The sequence below is a fragment of the Rhamphochromis sp. 'chilingali' genome (assembly GCF_963969265.1).
Source record: "Rhamphochromis sp. 'chilingali' genome assembly, chromosome: 10".
Classification (NCBI taxonomy): Eukaryota; Metazoa; Chordata; class Actinopteri; order Cichliformes; family Cichlidae; genus Rhamphochromis; species Rhamphochromis sp. 'chilingali'.
In genome coordinates this window covers 12621644-12636878 of record NC_137937.1, presented here as the reverse complement: position 1 = coordinate 12636878, position 15235 = coordinate 12621644, and the positions used below count along the sequence as shown (strand labels likewise).

The following is a 15235-nucleotide window of genomic DNA, read 5'->3' as shown; positions in this document are numbered from 1 at the left end:
TTATGCATCTCGCCATCTCCTCTATCTGTTTCAAGAGCACTGGACGTAAAATGAAAGCTTTGCTTTTTCCTCCCTGTTTGTTAAAAAACAGTTACATTGTTAAGTAAGGGAGCATTTTCCAAATAAGGAAAATGCTCCGTTACTTAACAATGTCTTGCAGTAGTGTGATAAAATCGGGATAATCAATTATCAATTGATGTTGTGGGCTATTTACTCTGGAGTATGGACTGCAACCCACAAACACATTAAGCTGGTGCCGGATGGCAATAAATCAAACAAATTGTTCAAAAAGGATTTACACATTAGTCTTCACTGCATTGTGCTTACAGGAATAGGCACAATGGGCTTTAGCCCCCAATCTATTCTGAATGTTCAAAGGGAAAAGCTGATCAACTCAAAGTACAAGTCTCTTACTCTGGAGAAGGATGTGACATTTTACCATTTGTCTGAGTCATCATGTTTACCTGATCGCACTATTAAATGAAAGTGTTTAGCATTTATTTGAAAACTTCACAGAGGATGTCAACTGGCTGTACCTGCAATGCTGGCAAATATTTCGCTGATTCCAATCAGCACGTACTGAGGGATCTGCCACCATATGGCCAAATCTGCCGCGTGGTAGATGACGCTCCCAAGCATCTGGTCAATGGTACCATTGGATTTGACGATCTCCAGGCGCTTTGTCTCCAAAATACCTGATGGGGTGGACCCAGAAAACAGTGCAAGGAAGAACAATTAACTAAGGGGAAAGCAAAAAAAAACAAGACCTAAAATTTATTACACACACACACCAATTACCCATGCTATATTTAGCATGGGTAATTTGAAAAGGCTTATATATTTTGGAAAGGATACTTTAAAGTTCGTGACACCAACATACAGCAAGAAGCTGCCAGACTTAGAGTTTTCAACACTGAACAGTCCATTAAGGATTTAGCTCATTTTAAGGCTAGCCTACACTTCATTAAGATCACATCTGCACGCTTCTATATTCTGGCAGCTGGTAATGGGACGGTGCAGATGATTCAATAATAAGAACCAGGCAGTTGTCATCAACTGCCGCTGCTTCCTAAAAGCTTTATTCGATAGCTATTATCATGTAACCAGCGGCTATTTCCAGATAACTCCCAGAGACAGCCTCCTATCATAACTGCACTTAATGCTATATTTGAGAGGAGTTGTAGCCTTGTAATCCGGATATCCTATAATACCAGCTGTCCATCTCGAACAGCACGGCCACTGAGCTGCCCCGAGCAAGTCGCACTCTATAAACACACACATCTCTGCTCCCCCCCACCCACCCTAACTAAATATCACACAACAGACAACCCAGCGTGATCCCTGGAAACTCTGCTCCAGCTTTTCTGGAAAAAAAAAAAAAAAAAAAGGAGAAAGAGGGCGAGAAAGAGTGAGAGAGAGAAATGCTTTGGGTGCAATAGCCATTGAGCTTTAACCAAATGAGATCAGACATAAAGTGAGAAAAGTGAGACAGCATGCTAAAAAACAAACAAACAAAAAAACAACAGAAAAGACAATGTCAGCATAGTTTTTGAGAGCTGGTCAGCATGTGGCCAAAGTCTGGGAGCGTTGTACATAAATGATCAGAAACAGTCCACTGTCTACTTAGCAGCATGCCTTCAGTAGTCCCTTTTCACTGCATGGGTAGTCCACCTGTCCTTGTACCACGTGTGTCAGCACATACGGCTTCACTGTGTAAAATACTGCTGCACCAGTCTAGACAAATACACAACAAGATGAAAGAGATGCTACCGCCGAGGAGCAGCGGTGTGGCGTGCCGGCAGTGTCATGTGTGACAACTATCTAGTCTGTGGATAAAAGGTGCCACACTTGGACATTCACAGCTATCCATCTGTCAGTCTTTGAACTTCATGATTTTAGCTTTTGGACCGCTACAGATAAGCACCGAGTAAAGTCAACTTAGAATGCAGCTTGAAATGTAATAACAGTGTAAGGCAGCTCCCAGGAGTCAGTGTGCGTAACTGAACAAATGTGAATCGAGTCAGTTCTGGGGATAAACGGTGCACAGGCTCTGCAAATTACTGCTGTCTGAATAATTATTCAAATAAGCTGCAGATGCAATATCATTATACTGCATCTCAGTAATTCACTTTACAAAGCATATTACTGTAAAACTTTGACAGAGTCCTCCGATTTGTCTCCTGGAATCCAGGTCAGAAATTTGTCGCACACGAGTTGTGTACTCATCTGTCCAATTCCCACACCATAAACACATTCTCTCCACTCCCAGAACTCAAAACAGCCTTCTGCAATATTCTGAGTTTATTTTGCCTGAATTTAAATGCAAGTGCTGCACTTTATTTCAGTGAGTCGAATGGAAAAGCAAACAGCTAACCAGCTTTGGAACATGAAAATGAAAATATTAGAAGGACCTTTACTTGTCAGAAACCTCACATCCTCTGATATTTAAACTGAAAAATAAACACTACGGATTTGGTTAATAATCATTCTACCGCATCAGGTTGATTGAAAAAGATTTGTTTGATGGTCTTACTCTGCCAATCAACACTAGAACATTTGAGGACTCTACAGTCTTCTTTTTACACTCACTGTTTTGATGAGGTGAGCTTTAATTTATTAAGTTGCTGGGTTTGGGGGGTTTGTTGTGTTTTTTACACATTCTGCTATCAGATGACCATAAAGGAGCAAGAATAAACAAGTTTATCATACGTGGAGATAAGACCAGTTTGTAAAAACAGACGTAAAACATACCATAAAATAATCGTGAGCTAATGTTATGACACTTCGGTTGTGATTTGTTGAAAACTGTAGAATCGGCTTGCTTGTGCTATATAAGGATACAAAGCATGCTTGTCGTGGAAACTGTTGTTAAGACATTTGACTACAAACTCAAAAATGAAATGAAATGAGATGAAAGAACGGCCAGTTCTACAGAGATTCCCTCACAATTATCCCCAACAACTGCTGTTTATTTTCATTAAGTGCATTATTCCCCATCTATAAAACCACACTAGTCAATATCTAAGGATCACTAATAGTAAAATATGTTCATTTTGCACATTTGCATTTCTGTGTAAGAAAAAGTGGAGCGTTTGTGGAATACAATGTAGACTGATTGGCTTTTCTTCCTGCCTTCATGCTCGAAACATTTTAGCCTGGATGCACTGACAGGCCTGGCTGAAGCTTTCGAAAACAATCTACAGACTGGAAAAGAACACGACTGAGCACGGCTGGTGCAGTCACACAGGACTAAAAAGTTAGATGCCACAGCGCTCTCTATAAGCTACTGAGTGAGGGGGGACAATATCTGCTGCTTTTCCTTTGCCAGATGGAAAGTCATGGGATTCTGGAATAGACTATAAATCTGTGACAAACCATCTTTCGAGTCCCACATAAAGCAACACCAGAATAGCAATAAAAATTTAAAAAAAAAAAAGTTCAGTGACCATATTCAAGTCATGTCAGTGAAGCGGCTTTGTATTAAAGCCATGTTACCAAAAGTAATGAAAATATAGATGAAGTAGATGTGGCACTGGAACTGCTGATTGTATGTTCCATCTGCCACAGAAAATAACACCCAACTTTGCCTTTTTACTTTGTTGTGTTTGTACTATTTAAGTGACATGTACAGAGAACTCGGCTGCGGGTGCACTCACCCGCTGCCACGGCCGAGCACATGACAAAGAACATCCCTACTGCGATCCTTTTCAGGGAGGAGGGCAGCAGGCCGCGCCGTTTCAGGATTGGGTCCACCACTTTGTCCTTCAGGGGAATCAGCATGATAATGAGCACTGCGTCAAACATGGTGAGCCAAGCAGGCGGGAAGCGGAACGTCATCTGGGGAATCCAGGGGGAGAAACATGGGATGAAAGAGAACAAAAGGCAAAAAAGTATGAAAACTACACAGTTCGCCAAATGTTTGCATTCACTGGAGTCTGTGCATCCTTCAGACTTGATACTGCTCTGGCACCCCCAGGTGGTCAAAAGCAAAACATGAAGCAATTTAAAAAACAAAACATAAATAGCATGTATAGTAATGCAAGCAGGCAGTCAATACCAAATAAATATTCAGCTTATTATTCACAGCCGTAGCAGCAGCAGCACTAGTATTAATAGGATTCATAAGTTCTCTTTTTTACATTCCAATCTATTAAAGCTTAAATGTGAGACAAAATTGACAAAACTGATTCTGAATTATCACGATAAAGCGTAATCTTTGGAAGGAATAATTGCACTGTGTAAACAGACTGGATGACATATCAATCAAACAGAAATTCCACTATAAGCATACAAAGTATTTACAAGTTGAGGCAATATCTCACTGACTGAGCAGTGTAACAGTGCAGACTGCTGGAGCAGAGTTTTTGTTTGTTTGTTTTGTTTTGTGCAATTCAAATTCCAAGTGCCATCTGAGCTCCTGATGGGTCTCTGGTTTAACACTTCTGATAGGATCATTTATTCTCAAATTGAATTTCCATTTCTTAGAGCGACCGCTGGCAATCTGTACGCAGCTCCTTAGAGAGTGTTTTTCTCTCTTGTTTGTACATTATCATATTCAAAATGATAGGAAGTGCTAAATGAGACTTCTTCTTTGCCAAGGCAAGGCTGGCATGAATGACTGAGGTGTCTCAGCAGGCCCAAATCTCACAAATCTCCGTGTGTTTTTTTTTGTTTTGTTTTCTTCCCCACTTCCCCAAAACAAAACCACACATACACACTGTATACTGATTTAGCAATTTGGGAAATGATGAAGACTTATTGCAAGATTTATATTTTCTGCTGCTCTTTATCTTGAGAAAATTGGATAGTGCCACCATTTAGGGATCAAAAAGTATCCCATAAAAATATGGTTGCACATGGCAGGTTGTGAGCATTTTAGCCATTATTTCCCTAGACCACCCTTTAGATCAGCATGAAACAAGATTTATTGAAGCATGCTTTTAATATATGCAATAATATTACATTTGAAATATGTATTCATTTTTGTCTGTTAAAAGGTAAAAGTTGGCTTGGGGTTAATGTGGGAGTCACGAAAGCAGTAAAATTACACTATTAGGTGTTTGGGAACACATTACATGCAATTATAATTTCAATAAGAATGCTCTGTTTTTCAGCTACAAGTACTGTTACATTTAAGGAGAGGAAGAGCCTTTAATCTTTCATAAATGATAGTATAGGATTCTTTTATCACATGCTGTCATGAGGCACAGTACAGGGAGTGCAGAATTATTAGGGAAGTTGTATTTTTGAGGAATAATGTTATTATTGAACAACAACCATGTTCTCAATGAACCCAAAAACTCATTAATATCAAAGCTGAATGTTTTTGGAAGTAGTTTTTAGTTTCTTTTTAGTTTTAGCTATTTTAGGGGGATATCTGTGTGTGCAGGTGACTATTACTATGCATAATTATTAGGCAACTTAACAAAAAACAAATATATACCCATTTCAATTATTTATTTTTACCAGTGAAACCAACATAACATCTCCACATTCACAAATATACATTTCTGACATTCAAAAACAAAACAAAAACAAATCAGCGACCAATATAGCCACCTGTCTTTGCAAGGACACTCAAAAGCCTGCCATCCATGGATTCTGTCAGTGTTTTGATCTGTTCACCATCAACATTGCGTGCAGCAGCAACCACAGCCTCCCAGACACTGTTCAGAGAGGTGTACTGTTTTCCCTCTTTGTAAATCTCACATTTGATGATGGACCACAGGTTCTCAATGGGGTTCAGATCAGGTGAACAAGGAGGCCATGTCATTAGTTTTTCTTCTTTTATACCCTTTCTTGCCAGCCACACTGTGGAGTACTTGGACGCGTGTGATGGAGCATTGTCCTGCATGAAAATCATGTTTTTCTTGAAGGATGCAGACTTCTTCCTGTACCACTGCTTGAAGAAGGTGTCTTCCAGAAACTGGCAGTAGGACTGGGAGTTGAGCTTGACTCCATCCTCAACCCGAAAAGGCCCCACAAGCTCATCTTTGATGATACCAGCCCAAACCAGTACTCCACCTCCACCTTGCTGGCGTCTGAGTCGGACTGGAGCTCTCTGCCCTTTACCAATCCAGCCACGGGCCCATCCATCTGGCCCATTAAGACTCACTCTCATTTCATCAGTCCATAAAACCTTAGAAAAACCAGTCTTGAGATATTTCTTGGCCCAGTCTTGACGTTTCAGCTTGTGTGTCTTGTTCAGTGGTGGTCGTCTTTCAGCCTTTCTTACCTTGGCCATGTCTCTGAGTATTGCACACCTTGTGCTTTTGGGCACTCCAGTGATGTTGCAGCTCTGAAATATGGCCAAACTGGTGGCAAGTGGCATCTTGGCAGCTGCACGCTTGACTTTTCTCAGTTCATGGGCAGTTATTTTGCGCCTTGGTTTTTCCACACGCTTCTTGCGACCCTGTTGACTATTTTGAATGAAACGCTTGATTGTTCGATGATCACGCTTCAGAAGCTTTGCAATTTCGAGACTGCTGCATCCCTCTGCAAGATATCTCACTATTTTTGACTTTTCTGAGCCTGTCAAGTCCTTCTTTTGACCCATTTTGCCAAAGGAAAGGACGTTGCCTAATAATTATGCACACCTGATATAGGGTGTTGATGTCATTAGACCACACCCCTTCTCATTACAGAGATGCACATCACCTAATATGCTTAATTGGTAGTAGGCTTTCGAGCCTATACAGCTTGGAGTAAGACAACATGCATGAAGAGGATGATGTGGACAAAATACTCATTTGCCTAATAATTCTGCACTCCCTGTAGATATACAACGTGGCTGTTTCTGAGAGCGCACAACTGTGTGAATTGCAATGGCCATTCAGTTTGGGAGAAGCCACCACACGCTTCCAGCAAATGTCTGCAGCCTCTTTTGTGTACTCTACGCAGTTCTGCATTTTCAAACATTAGTAGTAGTAGTAGTAACCCAGTAGCAGTAGTAACCCAGTGTTTTTGTTTACATTTGGACTGTGAATTGACAAAATAAATAAATAAAATAAAAATCTATTTGCTGTAAAACATCATGCATGGCTGATCATTATCACATTTCGGGCTTCAACTGGCTTTCACATGAATCCAATTTTGAGATTCAAGTTTTCAGACTTGCAACAATGATCCTGTGCGCATAAGCTCAAGGGACACATGTTAATGTGTGACTCAAATTTCAGCATCTAAGCATTACGATCGTTTGCAAATATCACAGAATTTTCTTTACACCTTAAGATCAGAGTTTGTACATACGCCTAACTTAATACTGAGATACTGAGAGATTTTAAAAACAAGTTTTTAAGAAATTAAAAAAACAAATTTAAAGACAGAAGAACAATGGAACAAATAATTTTAGATCACTGCAAAGCATTTCTGAGATAACTGCAGAAACATATACTTGATTACTATGTCCAAGTTGGTGTGAGACGTTGGGGGGATTTCTAAACCATGTAATGAAGTTTCCTGCAGCTTCACTGCTCTAACCCTTATAATCTATTGTAACAGATTAGAAAAAAAAGCTTATAGAAATATGTAATCTCTGCAGACGAATAATACATTGTTTATCCTCTGAACGAGTAACAGGGCATGAAGTATTGAATTTATTGTGGGTTACCATGAAAACAGTTTTAATTTTAAAATGTGATTTTCAAATTCACGTAGTTTTGTTTTCAAATTGCCAATCAAACCCAAAAATAAAGCAACTAGTCAAAAAATTACTCTAAATTCATAAATTGTAACCTCAGAGTAGTAGTTATAGTAGTATGGGTGCCATTTCTCCAAAGAGACAGTTTTTGTTCAGGTTGGCCACTGAAATGTGTCAGGTGAGACGAGACATCTATTCTCACTTCCCTTTTGATAATGACAAATGTCGAGGCCGGTAGCAGGAAGGGCCTAGTTCCATTTTTTCCTACCAGATAAACGGTGCACTTAGGAAAACTTTGTAGAAATGTAGTTCTTAAACACAGTTGTAAACATGTTACACAAGTAAACAAAGCCATGTAACATAGTTTCACGATGTTCCAAGTCGAGTATTTTTGTGGCTTTTCAAGAGCACTAACTCAGACTGCGAGGTTTACCGACAAGTGTTTCACTTCACAATTCTGTGAAGTCGGTACACTTCACAATCACCTCAAGCATGCCTGTTCAGAAATATGAACAGACTTACTGCACTACATAAGCTGCTGTTACTACTCAAGTTAATTTCATTGCTTTTGAACCTTTTGATTTTCAGTCATCAAAGCACCGCAGCGCTCAACATCTAATCTACTACAGTTGTCCTGATAGACAAGTATTGGGCGTGTATCACATAGGCACAAATGCCTGAGCACTGGTTCCTCCATTCCTTGCTGGACCATTTACTGAATGTCACTCCACTGGTCCTTCCCTGCTACCCAATTTTCTCTATTTTCTAGTGCCACTATAAAACGAAAACTTAAATTTGCCAAACTGAAAATAGAATCAGGCAAAGTGAGAGACAGGTATACCAGCAAAATTTGCCAAACAGAAACAGGTGGAGGCGCTGCTGTGGTGAGATACAATGCCAGCCAGTTGCTAATCTGTGAGGTATTAGTCTATGAAGTTCTCACTTAATCCCCGTTGCATTATCAGCCTTTGCTGCTGCCTCCAGCTGTTGTGTGTCAGTGGCCTACTGACTCCTTTAGTGTCAGCAGTAAAAAATATAGATCAAAACCACTTGTGAGAAAGCAGGCTAGAGCTCCACGCTGTTATGTTTGACTACAGAGAATTAGAGAACAGTTAAGAGTGCCACAGCACAAATCAAGTCAGAGCACACTGGCACTAAAATTGTTAATTAAACAGGAAAGAGGTGCAGGAGAGTGTCTCCACTTCAGTTTACCTTAGAGAAGTCAGAAGTGCTGTTTGGGGTTGTATCAGGAATCTTCAGATGGAGGCTCTGCAGGATGTACGTTGTCTGCATCTGTAATGCGAAAAGGAGATTAAAGTCTCAGCGTGAAGTCGTTCTCCACTTTGTGATCACCAGGGTGTCTGGTGCACACCATTCTTCTCCAGTTTTGGCACAAACAATGTTTTACCTGATAATGTGTGCACATTATCTCTTGTGTTCTCACTTTGCATTTCTCATCATGCGCAATACTGTGTTAATGTTTGGATCTAACTTTATATCGGCTGATCTTACCTGAAAGTATACAGTCCAGTACGGAATAAGAGCAAAGAAAACCGGAAGAACCTTCACCAGTGCTTTGACTTCCTCTACTTTCTCTTCAGGAAATTTCCCTCCGTAAGTCACTTTGGCACTGTCCAGTAGTGCCGGTTTGCTGTTTCACAGGAAAAATTTAATAAACATAAACCTGATTGAAATAGTTTAAAAATACAGTGTAATTAATGGCATAAAGCAAAAATAAATCCAGAATAAACTAGAATTGGTCTGTGCTCTTTAAGTGGGAAATTAACCAGCCTTTTATGTGAATCTCTCGGCCTTTAACAACAGCACTTCTAGAGATATGAAAGAAACTTTTTTTCTAAAGCCTATAATCCCCATCTCTGGAGAAAATGTCTTAATAAGAAATTCTTGAAAGGCAGCAGGACTGCCCAACTTAAAATATTCAATGTCAAGTTTATGAGCTAATAGTGCTACTTTGGTTCAAAGTCAAGTATCCGCACTTCAGAATAACTTAACCACATGGAACGAAGATGAATGCCTGAACCAATGGGGGAAAAAAAAGAATTATACAGGTGGATCAAAGGAGGTTTTAACATAAAGCTCTACCAATAAAATAGAGCCATTTTATTCCACTGGTTCACAGTCACCATCCAACTAACGTCACTACACTACTTTAGGAAGCTGTCCCACTGAGACTGATCTGGGTGTGCTTTGTTTGTATATGTATTTAATTACTGTATGAAATGTCACTCTTACCGGAGCAGGTTTGGCTCCACTGGTTTCTGTGAACAGCAGGCAAAAGCCAGGATCTTGAACATGTCAGTAAAGGCACTCCCATCTGCGGGCTTGTTGATGAAAACCATACGCCCCAGGAGAAAGACCAGGAAAGAGATCCCAAGGCACACAGTAGGAAGGATGTAGCCAACCTCAAAGCTAACGTTTTGCTGGATGTAGGCCACACCTCCCAGTGACAGAATGGCACCCAAGTTAATAGACCAGTAGAACCAGTTGAAAAATCTGCGAGTGGCCTCTGGTCCTCTGTCTTTGACCTGCGAGCACACAAAGCACAGGGTGACGTTTTTTCTTTTCTTTAATCCAAACAAAAAGAGCGTGTAAGAAGAGTAAGTGTACTCTGAACTTTGCAACAGTGGTTTGTCATGAGTTTGTAAGTTAACTACCAGCATCTGATTGTTATAAAAAAATAAGTGAAGTCACAAGTCGTCTGATATAAAAGATTAGGTTTCAAAGCCAAGAAACAGGGTTTAAATTGATTTAAACTATGGCTGCATGACTCAAAGCTATAACATATAGTACAAAGTACAGTTTGTAAAAACCTAAAATGATCAAAACACAACCGTGAACTGTCACTAACAAAGAGAAACAGTGATCACAAGCTGAATACCAATTTGCATGAGTCAACACGTTTGCCACATTTATGGTAAAATATACATAGCAATACTGTGCAAACTTTATAATAACTTTATCATTTTATCATCTCAGCTGAGTGAAATGAGCAGAACAATAGAAGCAACGTTTTCTTTATTCTTTATCTGCTTATTGTAGTTTTTAGCATTCTTTAAAAGGTTACAATTAAAGGTTATAATATTGGCTTAGTAACGCTTCAATAGCTGTCTATGCCAACACATAATATTATCATCCGATCCATCCCACATACAGTTATTCTTTTGAGTGAAAAGATTTTCTCAATTCCTGATGGATATGTCGCTTATATACAAGCACAAAAGATGCTGGTACAGCTAAAACATGCTGAACATAAGGTCAATATATTCAGCATAAATTTTTCTGGGGTTCATCAGTGCATTTGTGCAGAGTCAGTTATGAAAGTAATTCCCTCATGGCATAGCTGGAAAAATAAATTCTTGTCAGTTGTCTGAAATTACTGGGATTTCTGCAATGATTAATCATAAAATGTTGTCCAGACTTCATATAGGTCACAATTATAGTAAACACAACTTAACTAAACTCGCAACTCTGTGTGAACCTCAGTGGTATCCAATTAAGAAAATGATGCTGGGTGGTTGTTGGGGTGCCCCCCATATAAAAAAGGCATAAAAGTCTGACTTTTGATTGTTAACATAAACGATGAACACCTCCCTCTCGATTGTAAAAGCATTTAGAGATATATGAAGCTACAAAAGGCTATAAAAGCTTTTTTCTAAAGACCTGAAGCAAGACTATAGTTACAAAAACATTTAAGTTACCTGAAATAAAAACTAAACTTAACGCAAAAAGTAGGAAACTACAAGAGGAAATATGTTTTAGTCTTTGTCAGAGCAACACACATTAGAATGTTTTGGTGTAGTGTGAATACATGACACAGAAATTGTGTTTTTATAGTGATACTTCTTCTAAATTTCTTGAATATTTCCCTGACAAATACCCCTACATAATGAAAATTCAACTAAATATGAATAAACTCTCAACACAAAATAAAACTAATGAAATATTTACAATTAAAATAAATCTGTCTCCGAGTGGTAACACCTGTAGATATTTCCACAACTGGATTCAAGGGAAAACACACTACTAGCAAAACAACCAGACCCGGCCATTAGTTGGAAAGCTTAGAAGATCTACAAATTTTTAATGACATTTCTAGATCAGTGATGCATGAAGAGATTTATCAAAAGGTGGACAACACCATCATCCCAACTTTAAAGTCTGGTTGAACCAACATCATTGTTTGGATAGCTTGTTATCACTGAATTAAAGAGCAGCTGTCTGTGTTTTAAAGGAAAGGTTGGGTGAACTAGCAAACAAACATTAAATCGTCTTATGAGCAGCTACCGGAAACAGCCCCCATGTGAAAGCTGTAGCTGCTAAAGGAGGTTCAACAACGAGTTGCTACAAACAATAAAATAATATAAATCCAACTTTTTGTGCTATATGTTCAGTCAGATTGTGTTTCTTTACAATTGTCACTGAAGATCAGACCAAGTATCATGACTGACAAAACTGCAAGTCCAGGTTTGGTAATTCCAAAGAGGTCACAAACCTTTTTTTTCATGCAAATGCACTGTATTTAAAAGGGGAAATCACAACAATCAGTATGATAATTTTTTTACGCTGTGAGAGGGTGTCGTTATTAGGAATGAGGCCAATTTTAACAGGGACTCTTCTGTTTCTCTTAAATATTCAAATCTCCCACGCACCAAGGACTTTCAGTTGGAGGATCACTAATGGGAAAATTTTGTCTGTATGAGGTAAAACTTTCAGTTTCAGTACGCAGGAAAAAGTAACCTCATGGTGCATTGCGTTTGCTTTAAGGTTAGTGGACTTTTACCAAAAAAAAAAAAAAAGCAGTGTCTTTTGTGTGTTGTGTATTTGAACATAACATTGCACTAATCATATTCAGTCTGCCAGCTCCCCTTGAAACATTTTATCCTTTCCTGATTAGATAACTCTGAGAAACAATGACCCCATTGATGAACTTTCCCACTTCCATGATTGCATGTTGTGGAGGGCCCTCTAGATAATTTTGATACTAAACTGACAGATGTGTGTTTCACTTCTTATTACCAACTAAGAACAATTGAAGAAGTGTTTATAAATGTCTCCGTTTGTGCATGTGTTCCAGAGAGATGTGTTGTCTATTCTACAAGATGCTTCAAAATGTTTAGTTTTTAATGGTGACAGCCATGAGTAGCCATGATAATCAAGAGCATGTCTCAGAGAAATGTCATGGCGCAGCTAAAGTCCCATCACATGTCTGACTTCATTGATGTCCCCACTACATATTTTATACAAGCCAATTCCAGAAAGCTAATGGTTCAGGTTATAGCCTTCTGGTAACAGGAAATTCCAGGTATTAACTAATTAATACAAACTGTAATAACTCGTAGTAGTGCTGTTTATACTCTACCTGATCTGCCCCAAATGGAGTGATGTTAGACTTCACAGTACCCACACCTAAGGCAATTAAGAAAAGTCCACCATAGACTGCTGGGCCACAATATGGGGCACGAATGGGGCAGGTAACGTTTTTTGGAGTGGTAACGTTTGTGTTCAGACACTCAGCAGGCTGCACAGGAAATGCCATTTCTTCCCCGCACAGGTGTATCCTGGTGCCCTCGTTTGAAATAAAAGGGAAAAACAGCATGCCAAAAATGTACAGAACCAAACTTGCAGCAATGGTCAAGAATTTTCCGAGGTATGCATCGGCCAACCAGCCTCCAAATGGTGAAATCAGGTAAGTTACTCCCATGAACATGAGTGGTGCCTGGCTCGCCTGAGTGCCCTCCCAATAAAAAGGACTACCATTCAGAAAAAGAACCAGGTTTGACGTTATGCCATAGAAAGCAATCCTCTCTAGTGACTCGGCCAGCAGGATGGCCGCACATGCCAGTCTTCTTCCCTCGAAGACTGACGGTGGTGAAGGTCTGCTCTCAGTGTCTGAGTCCAAAAGAGGGGTGCTCTCATTGGCGTCCCTGTTGTTAGCCATTCTCGCCCAACTTAGTGGAATGGAGTTTCTTCCTTATTTTTAAGAGTTCAAACCTGAAGATAAAACACAAATATAAACCAAACGGTGACACCGCAGCACAAACACAAAAAACTGTACCGGATTCACAACATCTAAATTGTCAAAGAGCCCATTTTCTTGTCATATAGGTTTTTAGCTTATTACAAACCTGAAGTAAGCTAGCTTAAACACCACATCAGCTTGTTAAAGTTTCTCATTACCTTACCTTTAATGACAGAAACACGTCCCAGAGGTCTTCGGTTGTCTCCATCAATCTAGATCATACTAACCGCTCAAATGTTTCGTTTGTACTGTCTAAAAGCTGAACTTTATGAAAAGAGAACTGGGTGTCAACAGAAAAACAATGTCACAGTTCTGTCGCGTGACACATAGCTCAGTCAAAAGCTGTCACTCTTGCGTTGCTGTGGAGACGATCTGAAAATGAAACTTACGCGACGGGTACTGCAAATCGAGGCGCGCAACACCATCCATGTGATATAGGGATTTGTTCCGCTTACGCAGAGCTAAGCAAGGGGAGAAGGAAGTGGCACTGCAGTGCAATTTAATCTTTTTTTTTTGGCTACGGCTGATTCTGTTATTATATAACATGAACCAACAGGGTTTGGGGTTTGGGGATGGGCATAACAAAAAAAAGGAAGAAGAAAATGAAGTGAAATTGGCTGGCAGCACTTCGCCGCTTACAGTCATGTTTCCAGGGGGCCGTATAGAAGACGGACTTGTAAACATTACAAGCATGGTGCACTACATTAGACGGTCTGTTTGCAACCCTAACATGAACCAGCCTTGCCCTTAGGTGCTGCTACGTGTTAAGTTACGGACAAGGAAATGTAATTGGAGCTCGGCTAAGCGAGCTCATTGAAACGCAGATATCCCGATCGGTGCCGTCAGCTTTTCGCGAATATTTCGCGTTAAGTAGCTAATTAGCACGTCAGCCCTGCTTTCATAGGAGATATGAAATTACTTTTCCTTGCCTGTCTCAACCCCAAAACTGGGAACCATACTACAGCTGAGAGAATAAGGTAACAAACATAGTTGCTAAGTGTAGCTGGTTCTTATAGCTGGTATGATTCATTAATTAGCGCGTGACACTATGACGCAATAACGGAGTATTTAACTTCATCAGGGCAAGTGTTGTTGGTAAAATCACTTCACTGTGAAATAAGTGTAACAAGTTGGCTCCAAATACAAACCTTATCGTGTAATGAGACACCTTAAGATGAGTAGCAGTAAACACGGGTGTTGCCGGTGACCTTGGCTTCTGTTCTTAACAGGAACTGAGCTTAATTTAATGTGATTGGTAACACTTGTCCGTCTACAGTTTCATGTTAAAATAGCTAAAATAGCGGAAGACGTTTCCTGGCTTTAACCATTATGAATTTGCTCAACCGCTCAGTCTTCCTTCCTGCCTTCCATAAGCAAATGTTAATTTTATGTTTTAGGTCCTACATTGAGTCAGCAGGACACACTTGCGAGCTCAGAGACGCACGAGAGTTTCAGTCTCCTGCTGATGTGGTAAATCTGGTCTCTGAACATCCCAAGTTTGAAGCTGCACTGGCTATTCATCTTTTCAAAGCGGGCAGACTTCTCATGGGTAA

General features: G+C 39.8%; 2 protein-coding genes across 2 annotated transcripts in view; one reads left to right on the top strand and one right to left on the bottom strand.

Annotated features, from left to right (window-relative positions):
* The window catches only part of slc15a4 (solute carrier family 15 member 4), a 29228-nt gene extending 15148 nt beyond the window's left edge, over positions 1-14080 (bottom strand). The window contains exons 1-7 of the mRNA XM_080893187.1: positions 13846-14080; positions 13023-13654; positions 9896-10188; positions 9155-9293; positions 8855-8935; positions 3657-3837; positions 537-695 (exon numbers count right to left, since the gene is read on the bottom strand). Of these exons, the coding sequence (XP_080749313.1) occupies positions 537-695; positions 3657-3837; positions 8855-8935; positions 9155-9293; positions 9896-10188; positions 13023-13601 (1432 nt within the window). The 5' untranslated portion in view covers positions 13602-13654; positions 13846-14080. The remainder of the gene's footprint in view (positions 1-536; positions 696-3656; positions 3838-8854; positions 8936-9154; positions 9294-9895; positions 10189-13022; positions 13655-13845) is intronic.
* Positions 14081-14359: 279 nt separating this feature from the next.
* glt1d1 (glycosyltransferase 1 domain containing 1) overlaps positions 14360-15235 on the top strand; it is a 42380-nt gene continuing 41504 nt past the window's right edge. The window contains exons 1-2 of the mRNA XM_080893188.1: positions 14360-14659; positions 15080-15231. Of these exons, the coding sequence (XP_080749314.1) occupies positions 14592-14659; positions 15080-15231 (220 nt within the window). The 5' untranslated portion in view covers positions 14360-14591. The remainder of the gene's footprint in view (positions 14660-15079; positions 15232-15235) is intronic.